Source organism: Muntiacus reevesi, chromosome 4 (assembly GCF_963930625.1).
Source record: "Muntiacus reevesi chromosome 4, mMunRee1.1, whole genome shotgun sequence".
NCBI classification, from domain to species: Eukaryota; Metazoa; Chordata; class Mammalia; order Artiodactyla; family Cervidae; genus Muntiacus; species Muntiacus reevesi.
The window spans coordinates 106,349,297-106,364,359 of record NC_089252.1 but is presented as its reverse complement, the minus strand read 5'-3'; the positions used below and the strand labels follow the sequence as shown (position 1 = coordinate 106,364,359).

General features: G+C 49.7%; 1 protein-coding gene across 1 annotated transcript in view; it reads right to left on the bottom strand.

Annotated features, from left to right (window-relative positions):
* The window catches only part of NT5DC2 (5'-nucleotidase domain containing 2), a 54,174-nt gene that overhangs the window by 3,440 nt on the left and 35,671 nt on the right, over window positions 1-15,063 (bottom strand). Inside the window, exons 2-3 of the mRNA XM_065933553.1 lie at window positions 208-392; window positions 22-96 (exon numbers count right to left, since the gene is read on the bottom strand). Of these exons, the coding sequence (XP_065789625.1) occupies window positions 22-96; window positions 208-392 (260 nt within the window). The remainder of the gene's footprint in view (window positions 1-21; window positions 97-207; window positions 393-15,063) is intronic.

Below are 15,063 nucleotides of genomic sequence, written 5' to 3'. Positions count from 1 at the left end.
CTACCAGGAGGGGCCACTCACCTTCTGAATATCGTAGTGCAGGCCACGGATGGCAAAGCTGGGGTTGTAGTCATACTTCCGAATGCCCTCTGGGTACTGTTGGGGGAAACGAGGCCAGGCCTGAGCCAGCGGCGTTGGCACACCTGCCCGCCGGGCAGTTGCCTCGGGGTCCATTCAGCCACCCACCCAGGGGTGGTCCGGCCTCACCTTGTACTGCTCGACCAGGATGTCACGGGCGGCATTGAAGATCTCCGGGTGCAGCGTGTCCGAGTACTGGGCCAGGGTGTAGTCGTAGTCGAAGCCGTAGACCTCGACATCGCGCAGGCTGATCTCGTTGTTGGCATAGATGGCCGCGGGGTTCAGGAGACTGCAGACCTCAGGGGGCAGGAGGTCTAGAGGAGGAGGTGCAAGTGTGAGGCGGGCCCTGAGACACCCTAAGGTGGGTGCTCTTAGCTCGGCAGGTCACACAGGCGGGATGAGGAGTCGAGGGGTACAGGGTGACCGCACGGATGCAGCCCCCCAGCTGCTCCTCCCCCAGCCTTTATAAGCCCCAGGGGACACCTGGCTGTGCTCTGACCCTCTCCACTTGCTGAAGCTGGGGTTGGGACTTAGGAACATTATCGGCGTGAGGAGTACTGGGGAGGGCCAGAGCTGCAGGCTCTGCACCTGCCACAGGCCTCACCGTGAGGCCCCTCTAATCAGATTTCAGCTGCCCGCCAGTCCACATAATAACATTTGCTGCCTCTGAAACGGAACAGGACCCCCATGGGGCTCCTGGGCACGGAAGCCTTCTGTCCCCTGTTTCTTGTTTGTAGGGAGGAGATTCCAGCCTCTATGACCTTCCCTGGGTTCTAAAGGACAGATACAAACAGCTGCTAGTCTGGGAAGGGAAAGGATGCAGACACAGGGAAGAAGCAGCTGAGAAACCCCCGAGGCCAGATCTGAGGAACTAGAGAAGAGTAGGAGGCTGCCCAAGACAAGATGAAGGTGTGCAGGCCCCGCACACACCCTGATCTTAACAGCAACTCCACCCTGAACCACTGCTGTAACAAGTCCTCACCAACTCCTCCTGGGTTGGATGTGAGGCTGTTTTTCGGGGGCACAAGCCTGCTGGTCTCCCCCTTAGCCTGGCAAAGCAATAAAGCTGATCTCTTCTTTTTCACCCCAGACTCTCAGATTTGATTCTGCACTGGTGTGCAGAGGCTGAGTTTTCAGCATCAAATCTGGCCCCCAACATAGAGCTGACTTGAGAATGTATATAGTCAAAGCTATGGTTTTTCCAGTAGTAACGTAGGATGTGAGAGTTGGACCGTACAGAAGGCTGAGCGCCGAAGAATTGATGCTTTTGAACTGAGGTTTTGGAGAAGACTCTTGAGAGTCCCTTGGACTGCAAGGAGATCCAACCAGTCCATCCTAAAGGAGATCAACCCTGAACATTCATTGGAAGGACTGATGCTGAAGCTCCAATACTTTGGCCACCTGATGCAAGGAGTCAACTCATTGGAAAAAGACCGTGATGCTGGGAAAGACTGAAGGCGTAAGAGGGCGGCAGAGGATGAGATGGTCAGGAGCATCACTGGCTCTGTGGACATGAATTTGAGCAAACTCTGAGAGGCAGTGGAGGGCAGGGGATATTGGGGCGCTGCAGCCCACGAGGTTGCTAAGGGTCAGACAGGACTGTGACTGAATAACAACATTTGATACTTTATATTAAACAGTAATCAGTTGTAATACTGTTATTGTAACAAAGTTTCCTTACGCTGTAAGTTTCATTACACTGTAATCAGATGTTTAACCACGCCCTTTTAAGTCCTGTCATTTATAGACAGTTGTACTCTGATGCTTTTGCAAAAGTGCTTCATCTTCAAGAAAATTTCTGGGAAGGACCTTATGACAAATACAGGTCTCTAATAAATTTCACACCATGCTGCTGAGCGGATGTACTGCTACACACGTGCTACTGTATAACAACCGGATGGAAGTGATACAATGTATGGCCTTTAGTGTCTCCTCATTAACATACCTCTGAGCCTGCTCACCACACCTGATCGGTTTTCCCCAACATGGATTAACTAGGCACACATAAAGGAGACCCAGTCCTGAGGTACATGATCTACATCCAGGTTGAACTGGACAGATATTTTGATTATCAATGTCTTCTACTGAAAGATTTGCAATCAGAAGGGGAAGTGATAAAAATCTGCATGTACTGAGGTATGGGGAAGTCACTGGCTTATATTAACACATGGTTTAACTTTAAAAAGTGGCCTGTTTTGTGACCTCTCACATATGCACTATACATCTTCTTTGACACTGATGAGGGGGATGCATTAAAGTCAAAGTGGAGTAACGGTAAAACTTAAGTGACCACTGAGGATGTGATTTCAGGCTCATTCCAGTGTTTTTATAAACTTGAAATTTCTGAGCTATGTCAGACTTGGGATGCCAAAAGGATTTAAAAATTCCCCCAACCTCCTCAAGATGTTAGCTAAAGACTGCAAGAATTACACCTGGATCAAGGTTGAGTAGAGCCCTTCGCAGCCAAAAGGAAAAGCATCAGAAGTGACAAAAGTCCTTTTTAAGGACATTATTCCTAGGTACGGCCTTCCTTCTACTATACAGAGTGACCCATGGATCCGCTTTCATCATAGAAATAACACAAACAGTAAACAAAGCTTTAGGTACAAAGTGCAAACTGCACTCAGCATGGAGACCCCAACCTACAAAAAAGGCTGAGAAGGTAAACTGCACCCTGAAGAAAACTCTCACCAAGCTGTACCAGGAAACTCATTAAAAAGGGAACGTCTTGCCAGTTGCTCTCCTCTGTATACAGGTGGTTCCTAGAAGTGGGCTAGGATTGAGCCCCTGTGTAACGACATACGAAGGCCATTCCTGGCTGCTAAGAATAAGTTCAGTCCAGTTCAGTCGCAGTCGTGTCCAACTCTTTGCGACCCCATGAACCTCAGCACGCCAGGCCTCCCTGTCCATCACCAACTCCTGGAGTCCACCCAAACCCATGTCCATTGAGTCGGTGATGCCATCCAACCATCTAGGGAAGCATTTTGTGGCATTGGGAAGCTGCAGCTAGATAACTGCATGTAAACCAGAACACACCCTCACACCACACACACAAATGTGACACCAGAAAACTCCTAGGCAAAACATCCTCTGACCTAAGTCGTACCTGTGTTTTCTCAGGCCAGTTTCCCAAGGCAATACAAATAAAAACAAAAATGAAGAAATGGGACCTAATCAAACTTACAAACTTTCCTATAGCAAAGGAAACTGTAACAACAGCAAAAAGACAGCCTATAGAAGGGGACAAAATATTTACAAAGGATGCAACAGACAAGGGATTAATTGCCAAAATATACAAATAGTTCAACATCAATTCAACAAAACAACAACTAAATTGACAATTTAGGGCAAAAGACCATAAATAAGACATTTCTTAAGAGAAAACATATAGATGCCAATAGGCACATGAAAAGATGCTCAACATCACTAATTACGAGAGAAATGCAATCAAAACTGCAAAGAAATACCACCTCACACAGGTTAGAACGACCATTATTAAAAAGTCTACAAGTAACATATGCTAGAGAAGGTGTGGAGAAAAGGGAATTCCACCACTGGTGGTAATGCAAACTGGAACAGAAACTATGGAAAACAGAGTGGAGGTTCCTCAGAAAAATAAAATAGAATCACCATATGATCCAGAAGTTCCATTCGTGGGCATGTTATCAGTCAAACTATAATTCAAGAACCTCCTTGGTGATCCAGTGGTTAGGGATCTGTCTGCCAATGCAGGGGCCGTGGGTTCGCTCTCTGGTCCAGGAAGAGTCCACGTGCTGCAGGGCCTTCCCCGAAGGCTTAGTGGTAAAGAATTCACCTGCCAGTGCAGGAGACGCAAGAGACCTTGGTTCGATCCCTGGGTCGGGAAGATCCCCTGGAGGAGGAAATGGCAACCCACTCCAGTGCTCTTGCCTGGAGAATCCCATGGGCAGAGGAGCCTGGCGGGCTACAGTCCTTGGGGTCACAGAGTCAGACCCGACAGCACACGGCGGGGGAACCAAGCGCCTGCACGACCGCCGAGCCCACACTGCCCACGCCAGCCCGCGCTCTGTGGCTGCCGCGGCCCCCGGCCCTCGACAAGAGCAGCCACACGAGAAGCCCCGCGCCGCAAGTGCCCCCGCTCGCTGAGACTCGAGGAAGCCCGTGTGCGGCGACGAAGACACAGCGCAGCCAAGAATAAATAAAGAAAAACCAATTTCCAAGGTGCACACACTCCTGTGTTCGCAGCAACACTGTACGCGACAGCCAAGACACAGAAACACACCCCCAGTGGCAGATGGGTGGATGAAGATGTGCTGGGTGTGCCTGCTTAGTGGCTCAGCCGTGTCCGACTCTGCGACCCGAGGACCGCAGCCCGCCAGCTTCCTCCGCCCGTGGGACTCCCCAGGCAAGAAGACTGGAGTGGGGTGCCGTGCCCTCCTCCAGGGGACCGTCCCGACCCAGGGAGCAGGTCTCCCCCAGGGCAGGTGGATTCTTCACCAGCCGAGTCACCAGGGAAGCCCATGAATGCTGCGGTGAGCAGTCTATCCCTTCTCCAGGGGATCTTCCCGACCCAGGAATCAAACCGGGGACTCCTGCATCGCGGGCAGATTCTTTACCAGCTGCGCCAGCAGGGAAGCCCCTCAGGAGGTAGTACATTCATACAAGGGACACTACTCAGACACAGGGAAAAACCAAATAATGTCACGGAAGGCTGCGACTAGAGATTATGGTACTAAGTGAAGTCAGAGAGACAAATCTTTCCATATGATATCACTTATATGTGGAATGTAAATAGGGCACAGAGAGAAGGGAGGGAGGGAAGGTGAGAGAGACAGAGACATGCTGGGGGGAGGAGCGAGGGAGAAAGAGGGAGGGAAGAGAGGAGAAAAGGAGGGAAGAGAGGAGAAAGGGAGGGAAGAGAGGAGAAAAGGAGGGAAGAGGGGAGAAAGAGAGGAGAAAGAGAGGCAGAGAGAAATACAGGGAGTGAGGGAGAAACAAAGGAAGAATGGGGGGGACAGGAAGAGAAAGAGGGATAGAAAGATGGGGTGACTGGGGGAGAGAGATGGAAAGAGAGAGGGAGGGAGAAACTGAGAGCCACAGGGAGAGGCAGAGAAGACCAAGAGGGAAGGAGGGTGGAGACAGAGACAGGGCAAGAGGCAGAGAGGGAGAGAGGCTGAGAGAAGGGGTGGGATGAAGGGAGAGAGTGACAGAGAAAGAGGGAGGGGGAGAGAGGGCAGGAGAAAGCGTGGGAGGGAGAGAGAGAAAAAGGGAGGGAGGGAGACAGAGATACAGGGGGACGAAAGCAGAGGGAGGGAAGAAGGGAGAAAGAGGAGTGAAAGAAAAAGTGGGGCCAGGTAGAGGAAAAGATAGAGAGACCGACAGAGAGGGAGGGACGGAGGGAGAGAGACAGAAAAAAGGTCCAGAGAGAGGGTGGGAAGGAAAGAGAAAGACAGAGGTGGGGAAAGGGAGAGACAGGAGCAGAGAGCCAGAGAGAGGGAGAAGGGGGTGGGGGGAGAGACACACACAGAGAGGGAGACCAAGGGAGAGGGTGGGAGAGAGACAGAAAGAGAAAGACAGACACACGGAGAAGCAGAGACAGAGAGAGACAGGATGGGGTGGGGGAGAGATGGAAGGAGACAGACAAGGAGAGAGAGACCAAGAGGGAGGGAGGTGGAGAAGGAGAAAGAGAAGAAGGGTGGGAGGGGAGGGAGAGAAGAAAAGAGGGAGGGGGTGAAGACAGAGATGGAAGAGAAGAAGACACAGGGAAAGACAGATGGAGACAGGGTCGGGGAGAGAGACAAGGAAAGACAAGGAGGGAGGGGGAAGAAAAAGAGGGAGAGACGGGGCGGGAGAGAGGGAGAAAAGAAGGGAGAAAGAGAGGAAAAGACAGAGGCTAAGACAGAGGGAGGGAGGAATAACGAGTGGAGGAGGTTTGGAGGGAGAAAGAGAGATGAGAGAGATACACAGAGAAAGAAGGAGGGAAAAAGAGACAGAGAAAGAAAGACACACTGAGAGAGACCTAGAGATACAGGGAGGGAAAGAGGGAGAAGAGACAGGGTGAGACAGAAGCAGAAAAACACAGTTTGGGGGAAAGGAAAAGACAGACAGGAGAGAGACCAAGAGAGAGGGAAAGAGGGTGGGAAAGACACAGCAGGAGAGAAAGAGAGACGGGGAGAGAGACTACCCTGGAGGAAGAGAGACAGACGGACAGAGAAAGAGGGAATGGGGAGAGGGGAGAGAGAGAAAGGAAGAGGGAAGGGGGATGGGGGGGTACAGAGAGAGATCAAAAGACAGGGAGGGAGGGAGACAGAGAGAGAAACAGACAGCGAGAGACCAAGAGAGTAGGTGGGAGGGAGACAGAGAAAGAAAGGGGAGTGGGGAAGGAGAGGGAGGAAGGGAAGAGAAGGAGAGAGAAAGGGAGTGGCACATTGAGGAGGGAAGGAGAGACGGGGAAAGATAGAGACAGGAAAGAAGGGAGAGAGAGAGAGACAGGGATGAAGGGAACAGACAGACAGAGACCAGGAGGCAGTCAGAAAAGCCAAGAGATATATAGGAAAAGAGACACCGAAGAAGACAGACAGACGGAGAGGGTGGGAGAGAGAAAGAAGCAGATGAGAGAGGGAGAAAGATCAGGAGAGAAGGAGGGAGGCAGGGAGAGAAAGAGAAAGAAGAGGGAGGAAGTGAGGGAGAGGGAGAAGAAAGAGACAGGGCAAGAGAAACAGAATGAAAGAGAGGGGAAGAATCAGGGCACAAATGAACATACCAAAGAAACAGACTTTATATTTTTGGGCTCCAAGATCACTGCAGATGGTGACTGCAGCCATGAAATTAAAAGACACTTGCTCCTTGGAAGAAAAGTTATGACCAACCTAGACAGCATACTAAAAAGCAGAGGCATTACTTTGCTGACAAAGGTCCATCTAGTCAAGGCTATGGTTTTTCCAGTGGTCGTGTATGGATGTGAGAGTTGGACTATAAAGAAAGCTGAGTGCTGAATAACTGATGATTTGAACTGTGGTGTTGAAGAAGACTCTTGAGAGTCCCTTGGACTGCAAGGAGATCCAACCAGTCCATCCTAAAGGAGGTCAGTCTTGAGTGTTCACTGAAAGGACTGATGTTGAAGCTGAAACTCCAATACTTTGGCCACCTGATGTGAAGAGGTGACTCACTGGCAAAGACCCTGATGCTGGGAGGGATTGGGGGCAGGAGGAGAAGGGGACGACAGAGGGTGAGATGGCTGGATGGCATCACCGGCTTGATGGAGATGAGTTTGAGCAAGCTCTGGGAGATGGTGATGGACAGGCAGGCCTGGTGTGCTGCCGTCCATGGGGTCACAAAGTACTGGACATGACTGAGCGGCTGAGCTGAACAAACAGCCTCACAGAGAGAACAGACTTTTAGTTGCCAAGAGGGAGGGGAGGCGGAAAGGGATGGACTGGCAGTTCAGGGTTAGGAGAAGCAAACTCTTGACACTTAGAATGAACAGGGGATGCAGGTTAGACCCCTGGCTGGGGAACAAACATCCCACACGCCTCGGGGCAACTAAACCAGCTCGAGACAACCAGAGAACCTGACAACCAGAGAACCTGACAACCAGAGAACCTGACAACCAGAGAACCTGACAACTAGAGAACCTGACAACCAGAGAACCTGACAACTAGAGAACCTGACAACCAGAGAACCTGACAACCAGAGAACCTGACAACCAGAGAACCTGACAACTAGAGAACCTGACAACCAGAGAACCTGACAACTAGAGAACCTGACAACCAGAGAACCTGACAACCAGAGAACCTGACAACCAGAGAACCTGACAACCAGAGAACCTGCGAGCCGCAACTGCTCCATGTGCTCCACGCCCTGCTCCACAGCAGGAGAAGGCCGAGAGCCGCGACTAGAGAAAGCCCACACACCGCTGAAGACTCGGCTCACCCAAATAAATAGTCATATATTTAAAACAGTGCGGAAAAAAGGGACTGAGGAGTATTGAGAACAAAAATGGAAACCAGAGGTGAGGCACAGCTGGTGGAGTAACAGGACAAGGAATTCACGTCTCCTAACAAAGCGGCACCACCCAGGTGCTGGGGGGGGGGAACCTCAGACCTCCGGGAGTGGAGGAGCCTCCGTGCAGACAGGCAGGATGTGGTGGGAAGGAGGGAGGGGGGAAAAGCAGAGGCGAGGTGGGACGGGCACCCCTGAGGGGTGGCTGGGGGAGCGAGGGGAACATGACAAGGGTCTCCCCAACCTGCTCAGGACTCAGGGAGCCTGCTGAGGTCCAGGGCTTGAATCTCCACTCTCAGGGCCCCCTCTGGCTGTGCAGGTCTTGAGCCTAAGCCCAGCCCCACAGGGCCTTTTCCGGCTATTTTCTCCTTGCTGTATAGTGATTCTCTTTAGCTTTGCTGTTGCTACATTTTAATTTTTCTAATATATATATTTTTGGCCATGCCAGGGACCAAACCTGGGCCCCCCTGCATTGGGAGCGTGGAATCTTAGCCACTGAACCACCAGGGAAGTCCCTATTTTTTATAACATATTTTCTAGATTTATTTTATTTTTTATTCGTTTTTACTGTTCTCCTTGTTGTTTCTTGTCCTTTTTTTTGGCAGCACTGTGTGACCTATGAGGTCATGGTTCTGAGGCCAGGGATCAGGCCTGAGCTCCTGTGGTGGAGGCACTGAGTCTAAACCGCTGGACTAACGGAGAACCTCAGACCCCCGGCAATATTAATCACGGTGAGCTCTCCCAGAGGTCCTCGCCGCAGCACTCACCTACGGCCTGCAAACTCCATGGTTGGACACCTCAGGCCAAACAACCAGCAAGACAAGAACAGAGTCCCATCCATCAAATATAAAAAAGAGAGACAAAAAAATTTGGTACAGATGAAGGAGCAATGTAAAAACCTACAAGACCAAACAAATGAGGAGGAAATAGGCAATCTACCTAAAAAAAAAAAAAATCAGAGTAATGACAGTAAAGATGATCCTAAATCTCAGAAAGAAAATGGAGACACAGGTCGAGAAAATACAAAAGTGTTTTAACAAGGACCTAGAAGAACTAAAGAACAAACAATGATGAAAAACACAAGAAAAACTGGAATGGAAAATACACTGGAAGGAATCAATAGCAGAGTAACCAAACCAGAAGAACGAATAAGGGAGCTGAAAGAATGGTGGAAAGAACTGCTGAGAAGCAGAATAAGGAAAAAAGGAATCAAAATAAATGAGGACAGTCTCAAGAGACCTCTGGGACAACATTAAATACACCAACATTCAAATCACAGGGGTCTTAGAAGGAGAGAAAGAGTTGGAGAAAAACACATGCTGAGATTACAGTTGAAAATTTCCCTAACACAGGAAATAGGCACCCAAGTCCAGACAGTTCCAAACAGGATAAATCCAAGGAGATACACAAAGAGACAAATATTCATCAAACTAAAGAAAAAAGAAAAAGGAGCAAGGTAAAGCAGCAAAAACAGGCAAGGGAATCTCCATAAGGTTATCAGCTGATTTTCTGCAGAAACTCTGCAAGACAAGATGGGATGGCAGGACATATTTAAAGTGATGAAAGGGAAAGAAAGTACAACCAAGATTACGCTACCCAGCAAGGATGCCATTCAGATTCCATGGAGAAATCAACAGCTTTACAGACAAGGGACTTTGCAGGTGTTTAAAACCCAGTGCTTCCAAAACAGGGGGCTTGGGCTGGATCCCTGGTCAAGGAACTTAGATCCCACATCCTGCATAGCTCAGGCAAAAATAAAATGTAAAAAAGCTCTACAAACAAGCAAAAGCTAAGAGAATTCCGCACCACCAAACCAGGTTTACAACAAATTCTTAAAGAACTTCTCTAGGCTGAAAACACAAGAAAGGGACCCACAAAACAGATACAAAACAATAAGAAAATGGTAAAAGGAACATGTATGTTGATAATTATCTAGAATGTAAAAGGATTAAATGCTCCAAGCAAAGGACACACACTGGATGAATGGATGAAAAAAACAAGAACAGTATATATGCTGTCTATAAGAGACCTACATCAGAATTTGGGACACACACGGATTGAAAATGAGGGGATGAAAAAAGATATTCCATGCAAATGGAAATCAAAAGAATGCTGGAATAGCATCATTCATATCAGGTAAAACAGACTTTAAATAAAGACTGCTACAAGAGACAAGGAAGGTCACTACACAGTGATCGAGGATTAGTCCCACAAGGAGGTATAACAATTATAAATATTTATTCACTCAAGACAGGAGCAGTTTAATGCATAGGGCAAATGCTAATCATCATAAAAGGGGAAATCAAAACTAACACAATTATGTAGTGATAAGTGTAGTGTGTTAGTCACTCAGTCATGTCCAATTGCTTGTGATCCCATGGACTGAATGTAGCTCGCCAGGTTCCTGCCCATGGAATTCTCCAGGCAAGAATAATGGAGTGGGGAGCCATTCCCTTACCTAGGGGATCTTCCAGACTCAAGGTTTGAATGCAGGTCTCCTGCACTGCAGGCAGATTCTTTACTGTCTGAGCCAGCAGGGAAGCCCAACACAATTACAGGGAAAGATTTTAACACTCCACTTACACCGATGGACAAACCACCCAGACAGAAAATAAACAAACACGATCTTTAACACAGTAGACCAGAGAGACTTAATTGATACTGATGAACAGTCCACTCGAAAGCGGCAGGATACACTTTCTCTCAGGTGCACACGAAACACGCTCCAGGACAGATCACATATTGGGTCATAAATCAAACCTCACTAAATTTAAGAAAATGGAAATCATATCAAGCACCTTTTCTGACCACAGAATTATGAGAATCAATTACAGGGAAAAAAACTGAACTATGAAAAACACAAAAACACATGGAGGATAAACAACATGTTACTAAATAACCCAGAGATGACTAAAGAAATAAAAAAACACACAGAGGATGTCCCCGGTGATCCAGCGGTTAGGAACCTGCCTGCCAGCGCAGGGAACCCAGGTCCGATCCCTGGTCTGGGAGGATTCCGCATGCTACAGGGCGACTAAGTCCGTGCGCCGTATCTGCTGAGCTCACACGCCGCAAACGCTGAGCCCACGGCTCATGACTCCTAAAGTCCACAGTCCAGAGCCTGCGCCTCAACTGCTGAGGCCCGGGCGCCCTGGAGACCGTGCGCCACAGCAAGAGAAACCACCACCTCACAACTAGGGAGCAGCCCCCGCGCACTGCAACTTGAGAAAGCCCACCCGGGTCAACAAAGACCCAGCGCAGCCATGAATAAATAAACGAACTAATTCAAAAAGACACACGCACCCCTGTGCTCATAGCAGTACTGCACACAACGGCCAAGAAACAGAAACAACTTAAATCCCAGGGACAGATGGACGGAGAAGGACGTGGCACGTACGTACAATGGAGTGAGTGAAGTCACTCAGGCGTGTCCATGGACTGTAACCACGGGGTTTTCCAGGCCAGAGGACTGGAGTGGGGTGCCACTGCCTTCTCCAGGGGAGTACTCCAACGCAGTACTACTCAGCCATAAAAACAGGACAAAATAATGCCATCTGAAGCAAACATGGATGCAGTAAGAGATTATCATACTAAGTGAACTAACTCAGAAAGATACCATAACCCTGATATGTAGAATCTGAAATAGGATTACAGCGTGCGGGAGACAAAAGAGAAAGACAAAGAGAAGAGAGAAAACTGGAGAGAAAGAGAGAGGGAAGGTGGGAGAGAGAGAGCACCAAAGGGAAGCAAGGAGATATGGAGACAGGGAGGGAAGGAGCTGGGGAGAAGGAGCGAGGGAAGGAGGAAGACAGACCGGAAAAGCAGAGGCAGAGAAAGAGGTGGGAGGTGGCAGAGACAGACGCGGGGTGAGGGCAGGAATGAGCGAGGGGGGAAGAGAAGAAAGGACAGAGAGAGCAAAGGTAGGAAGTGAGAGAAAGAGAAAACGGAGACACACACAGAGACAGGTTGTGAAGGAGGAGAATTAAAGGGTGACAGAGAGAGAAAGAGCAACGGAGAGGGAGAAATTCAGGGAGAAAGACAGAAGAGACAGAGGAAGGAGGGAGAGAGAGAGAGAGAGGACAGAGAGACAGAAAAAGGCAATGAGAGAGAGTTACGGGAGGAGGGAAGGAAGAGGCAAAGGGGAACAGAGATGGGGAGGGAGGAAAGGAGTGAGGAAGAGGGCTGAGGACAGGGGAGGAGAGAGAGGGAGCAGGGATGGACACACAGAGAGAGGCAGAGAGAGAGACAGAGGGAGCGAAGACAACAGTCAGAGAGAAAGGGAGGGGGAGAGAAGGGGACAGAGACAGAGAGAGACAGAGGGAGCGAGGACAACAGTCAGAGAGAGAGGGAGGAGGGGGAGAGGGGGAGACAGAGAGAGCGCGGGAGCAGGGGAAAGGAACGCGAGAGACGAGGGAGACGGGGCAGCTTGGGGGCGGGGAGGGAGGTGTGGGGAAATTAAATCATCAGTCTTGTTTAGGCTTCAGAGACTGAGCAGAGCAGACCTCCGACCCTGCCTGCTAACACTGCGAGCCTTGCACCTTAGATAAGACAGAGCCTTGCACCTTAGATAAGACAGGGGACGAATCTTCAAACTGTTGAGCCCCAGGCGGGGGTCTGGCCAACCAGGTCCCAGGCTTAACAACATTCCAAGTTTAATAGAACAAAACAAAGAGCATTAACAGGAGAGCAGAGCTGCTATCTGCTCACAGACTGACCAGGGTATGTTTGCTTCCTGGGATTATAAGCAGGAACCCAAAGTGCAATTTTGTTATTGTTGTTCTTTGGTTTAAAATTGATTGCTGACTAGAGAAAGTATTAAATATTAACATTTACACTAAGTTTTGTTTTTTATCATTTACTGCTTAATTACTTTTTCACTAATTCTTTTTTTAAATTAATTTATTTATTTTAATTGGAGGTTAATTACTTCACAATACTGCCGCGGGTTTTGCCATACACTGCCATGAATCAGCCATGGGTGCATATGTGTTCCCCATCCCTCCGGTCATCCCAGTGCACCAGCCCTGAGTGCCCTGTCTCCTGCAGCCAACCTGGACTGGCGATCTGTTTCACATATGATAATATACATGTTTCAATGCTATTCCGTCAGATGATCCCACCCTCGCCTTCTCCCACAGGGTCCATAGACTGTTCTTTACATCTGTGTGTCTTTTGCTGTCTCGCATATAGGGTCATCATTACCATTTTTGAAGTCTCACCCAAGGGGGGGACCTGCTGCCGAGGACCCTTCCCCACTGGGGGTCCAGATGGGCTGTGTCACGGGACTTCCCAGCGCTGTTCAGGTGTGGATGTTGGCCAAAACCCACTTTGGAGAGGTATCCTCTGCTGTTTCTATTTGTCTTTTCTTGTGATGTTAGTATACTGAAAGTACGCTAGATAATTCTCTAATGAACGTGGGTATTATTTATGTGTATATAACGAGCGGCTGCTTTTGTTAAAACATCCTTTGAACCTGAGATGAAAGTGAAAAATTTCTACAAAACAGGAGGTGGAAAGAGAAAATCCAGGAGAGAGAGGGAGAGGGACACTCAGAGAGAGAGAGACCCAGAGATCAAGAGACAGGCTGGGAGGGAGGGAGGGAAAGAGGGAGAAAGAGAGAGAGACGGAGAGTGGGAAGCGGGGAGAGAGACAGGGAGAGGGGGTGGGAGGGACTGAAAAATAGACAGTGATGGAGAGAGAGAAAGAGGGAGGGATAAAGAGACAGAGAGAAAGAAGGAGAAAAAGAGAGTGAGGCAGGGAGCAATCAGAGAAATGGAGGGAGGAAGAAAGAGAAGGCTGAGAAAAAGGGAGGGAGAGAGAGAAAGAGGAGAGGGGGTGGGAGGGAGAGAGGGAGAGAGAGAGAGACCGAGCAAGAGAGATGCAGAAAAAGAAAGAGAGGGGGAGAGAGAGACTAAAAAGAGAAAGAGAGGGAAGGAGGGAGAGAGAGATGGAGATGCGGAGAAGGAAGGAGGGACGGGGGAGAGAGAAGGAAAGAGCAAGGGAGAGAGTGACAGAGACAGAGGCAGTGAGGAAGGGAGATCCGCTGGGAGGGAGGGAAGGAGTGAGGAAGAGGAGACACAGAGGGAGAAGGAGAGGGGGGCGGGGAGAGGGGCAGAGACAGAAAGCGGTGAGGGATACAGAAAGGGGGGAGAAAGGACATAGGGAGAGAGACAGAGAGGGCGTGGGGTGAAGGCAGAAAGAGATGGGGGCAAGAGAGAGAAAGGAGGGAGGGAGGAAGAGCAAAAGAGAGGGAGAGAGGGACAAAGAAAAACAAAGGGAGAGATGGAACAGCAGGGCGACCGCGAGAGAAGCAGGGAGACAGCGAGAGGGACTGAGAGAGGGAGAGAGAGAGAGTGACAGAGAGAGAGACACAGGGAGAGACCGAGAGAGATGGAGGGAAGGAGACAGAGGGGGAGGGAGAAAGAGAAAGGGAGAAGAGAGAGAGGCTGACAGGGAGATAGGGAGGGAGGGAAGGAGAAAGAGAGATGGAAAGAGGGAAGCAGAGGGGGAGAGAGACAGACAGACCAGGAGAGAGGGAGGGAGAAAGAGAAAGAGAGGGAAGGAGGCAGGGTGGGAGGGAGAAAGAGACAGGGCAAAAGAGAGCGACAGAAAACGTTAACAGCGAGGGAAACAGCACACACCTAGGAAACGGCCTCACAGATACAGAGAAGAGACTTTAGTTGCCGCGGGCGGGGGGCGGGGGCGGAGAGGACGGACTGGGAGTTCGCCTTAGTGGACCCAGACTCTGCATTGAGAATGGACAGGGAGGTCTGCCTTTAGATGCAGGTGACACCCCTGGTTGGGGGACTAACGCCCCACAGGCAACTGCAGAACCCGGGAGCCCCAGGACCGAGTCCCTGCGCTCTAGAGCCCATGCTCTGCAAGAAGACCGAGCTGCAACTGCAGAAGCCCACACGCTGTAAAGAAGACTGCTCAGCCAGAAAAAAAGGATGGATGAACAACTGGAGCCTACCGTCTACTGCAGGAAACTAGATTCAATCTCCT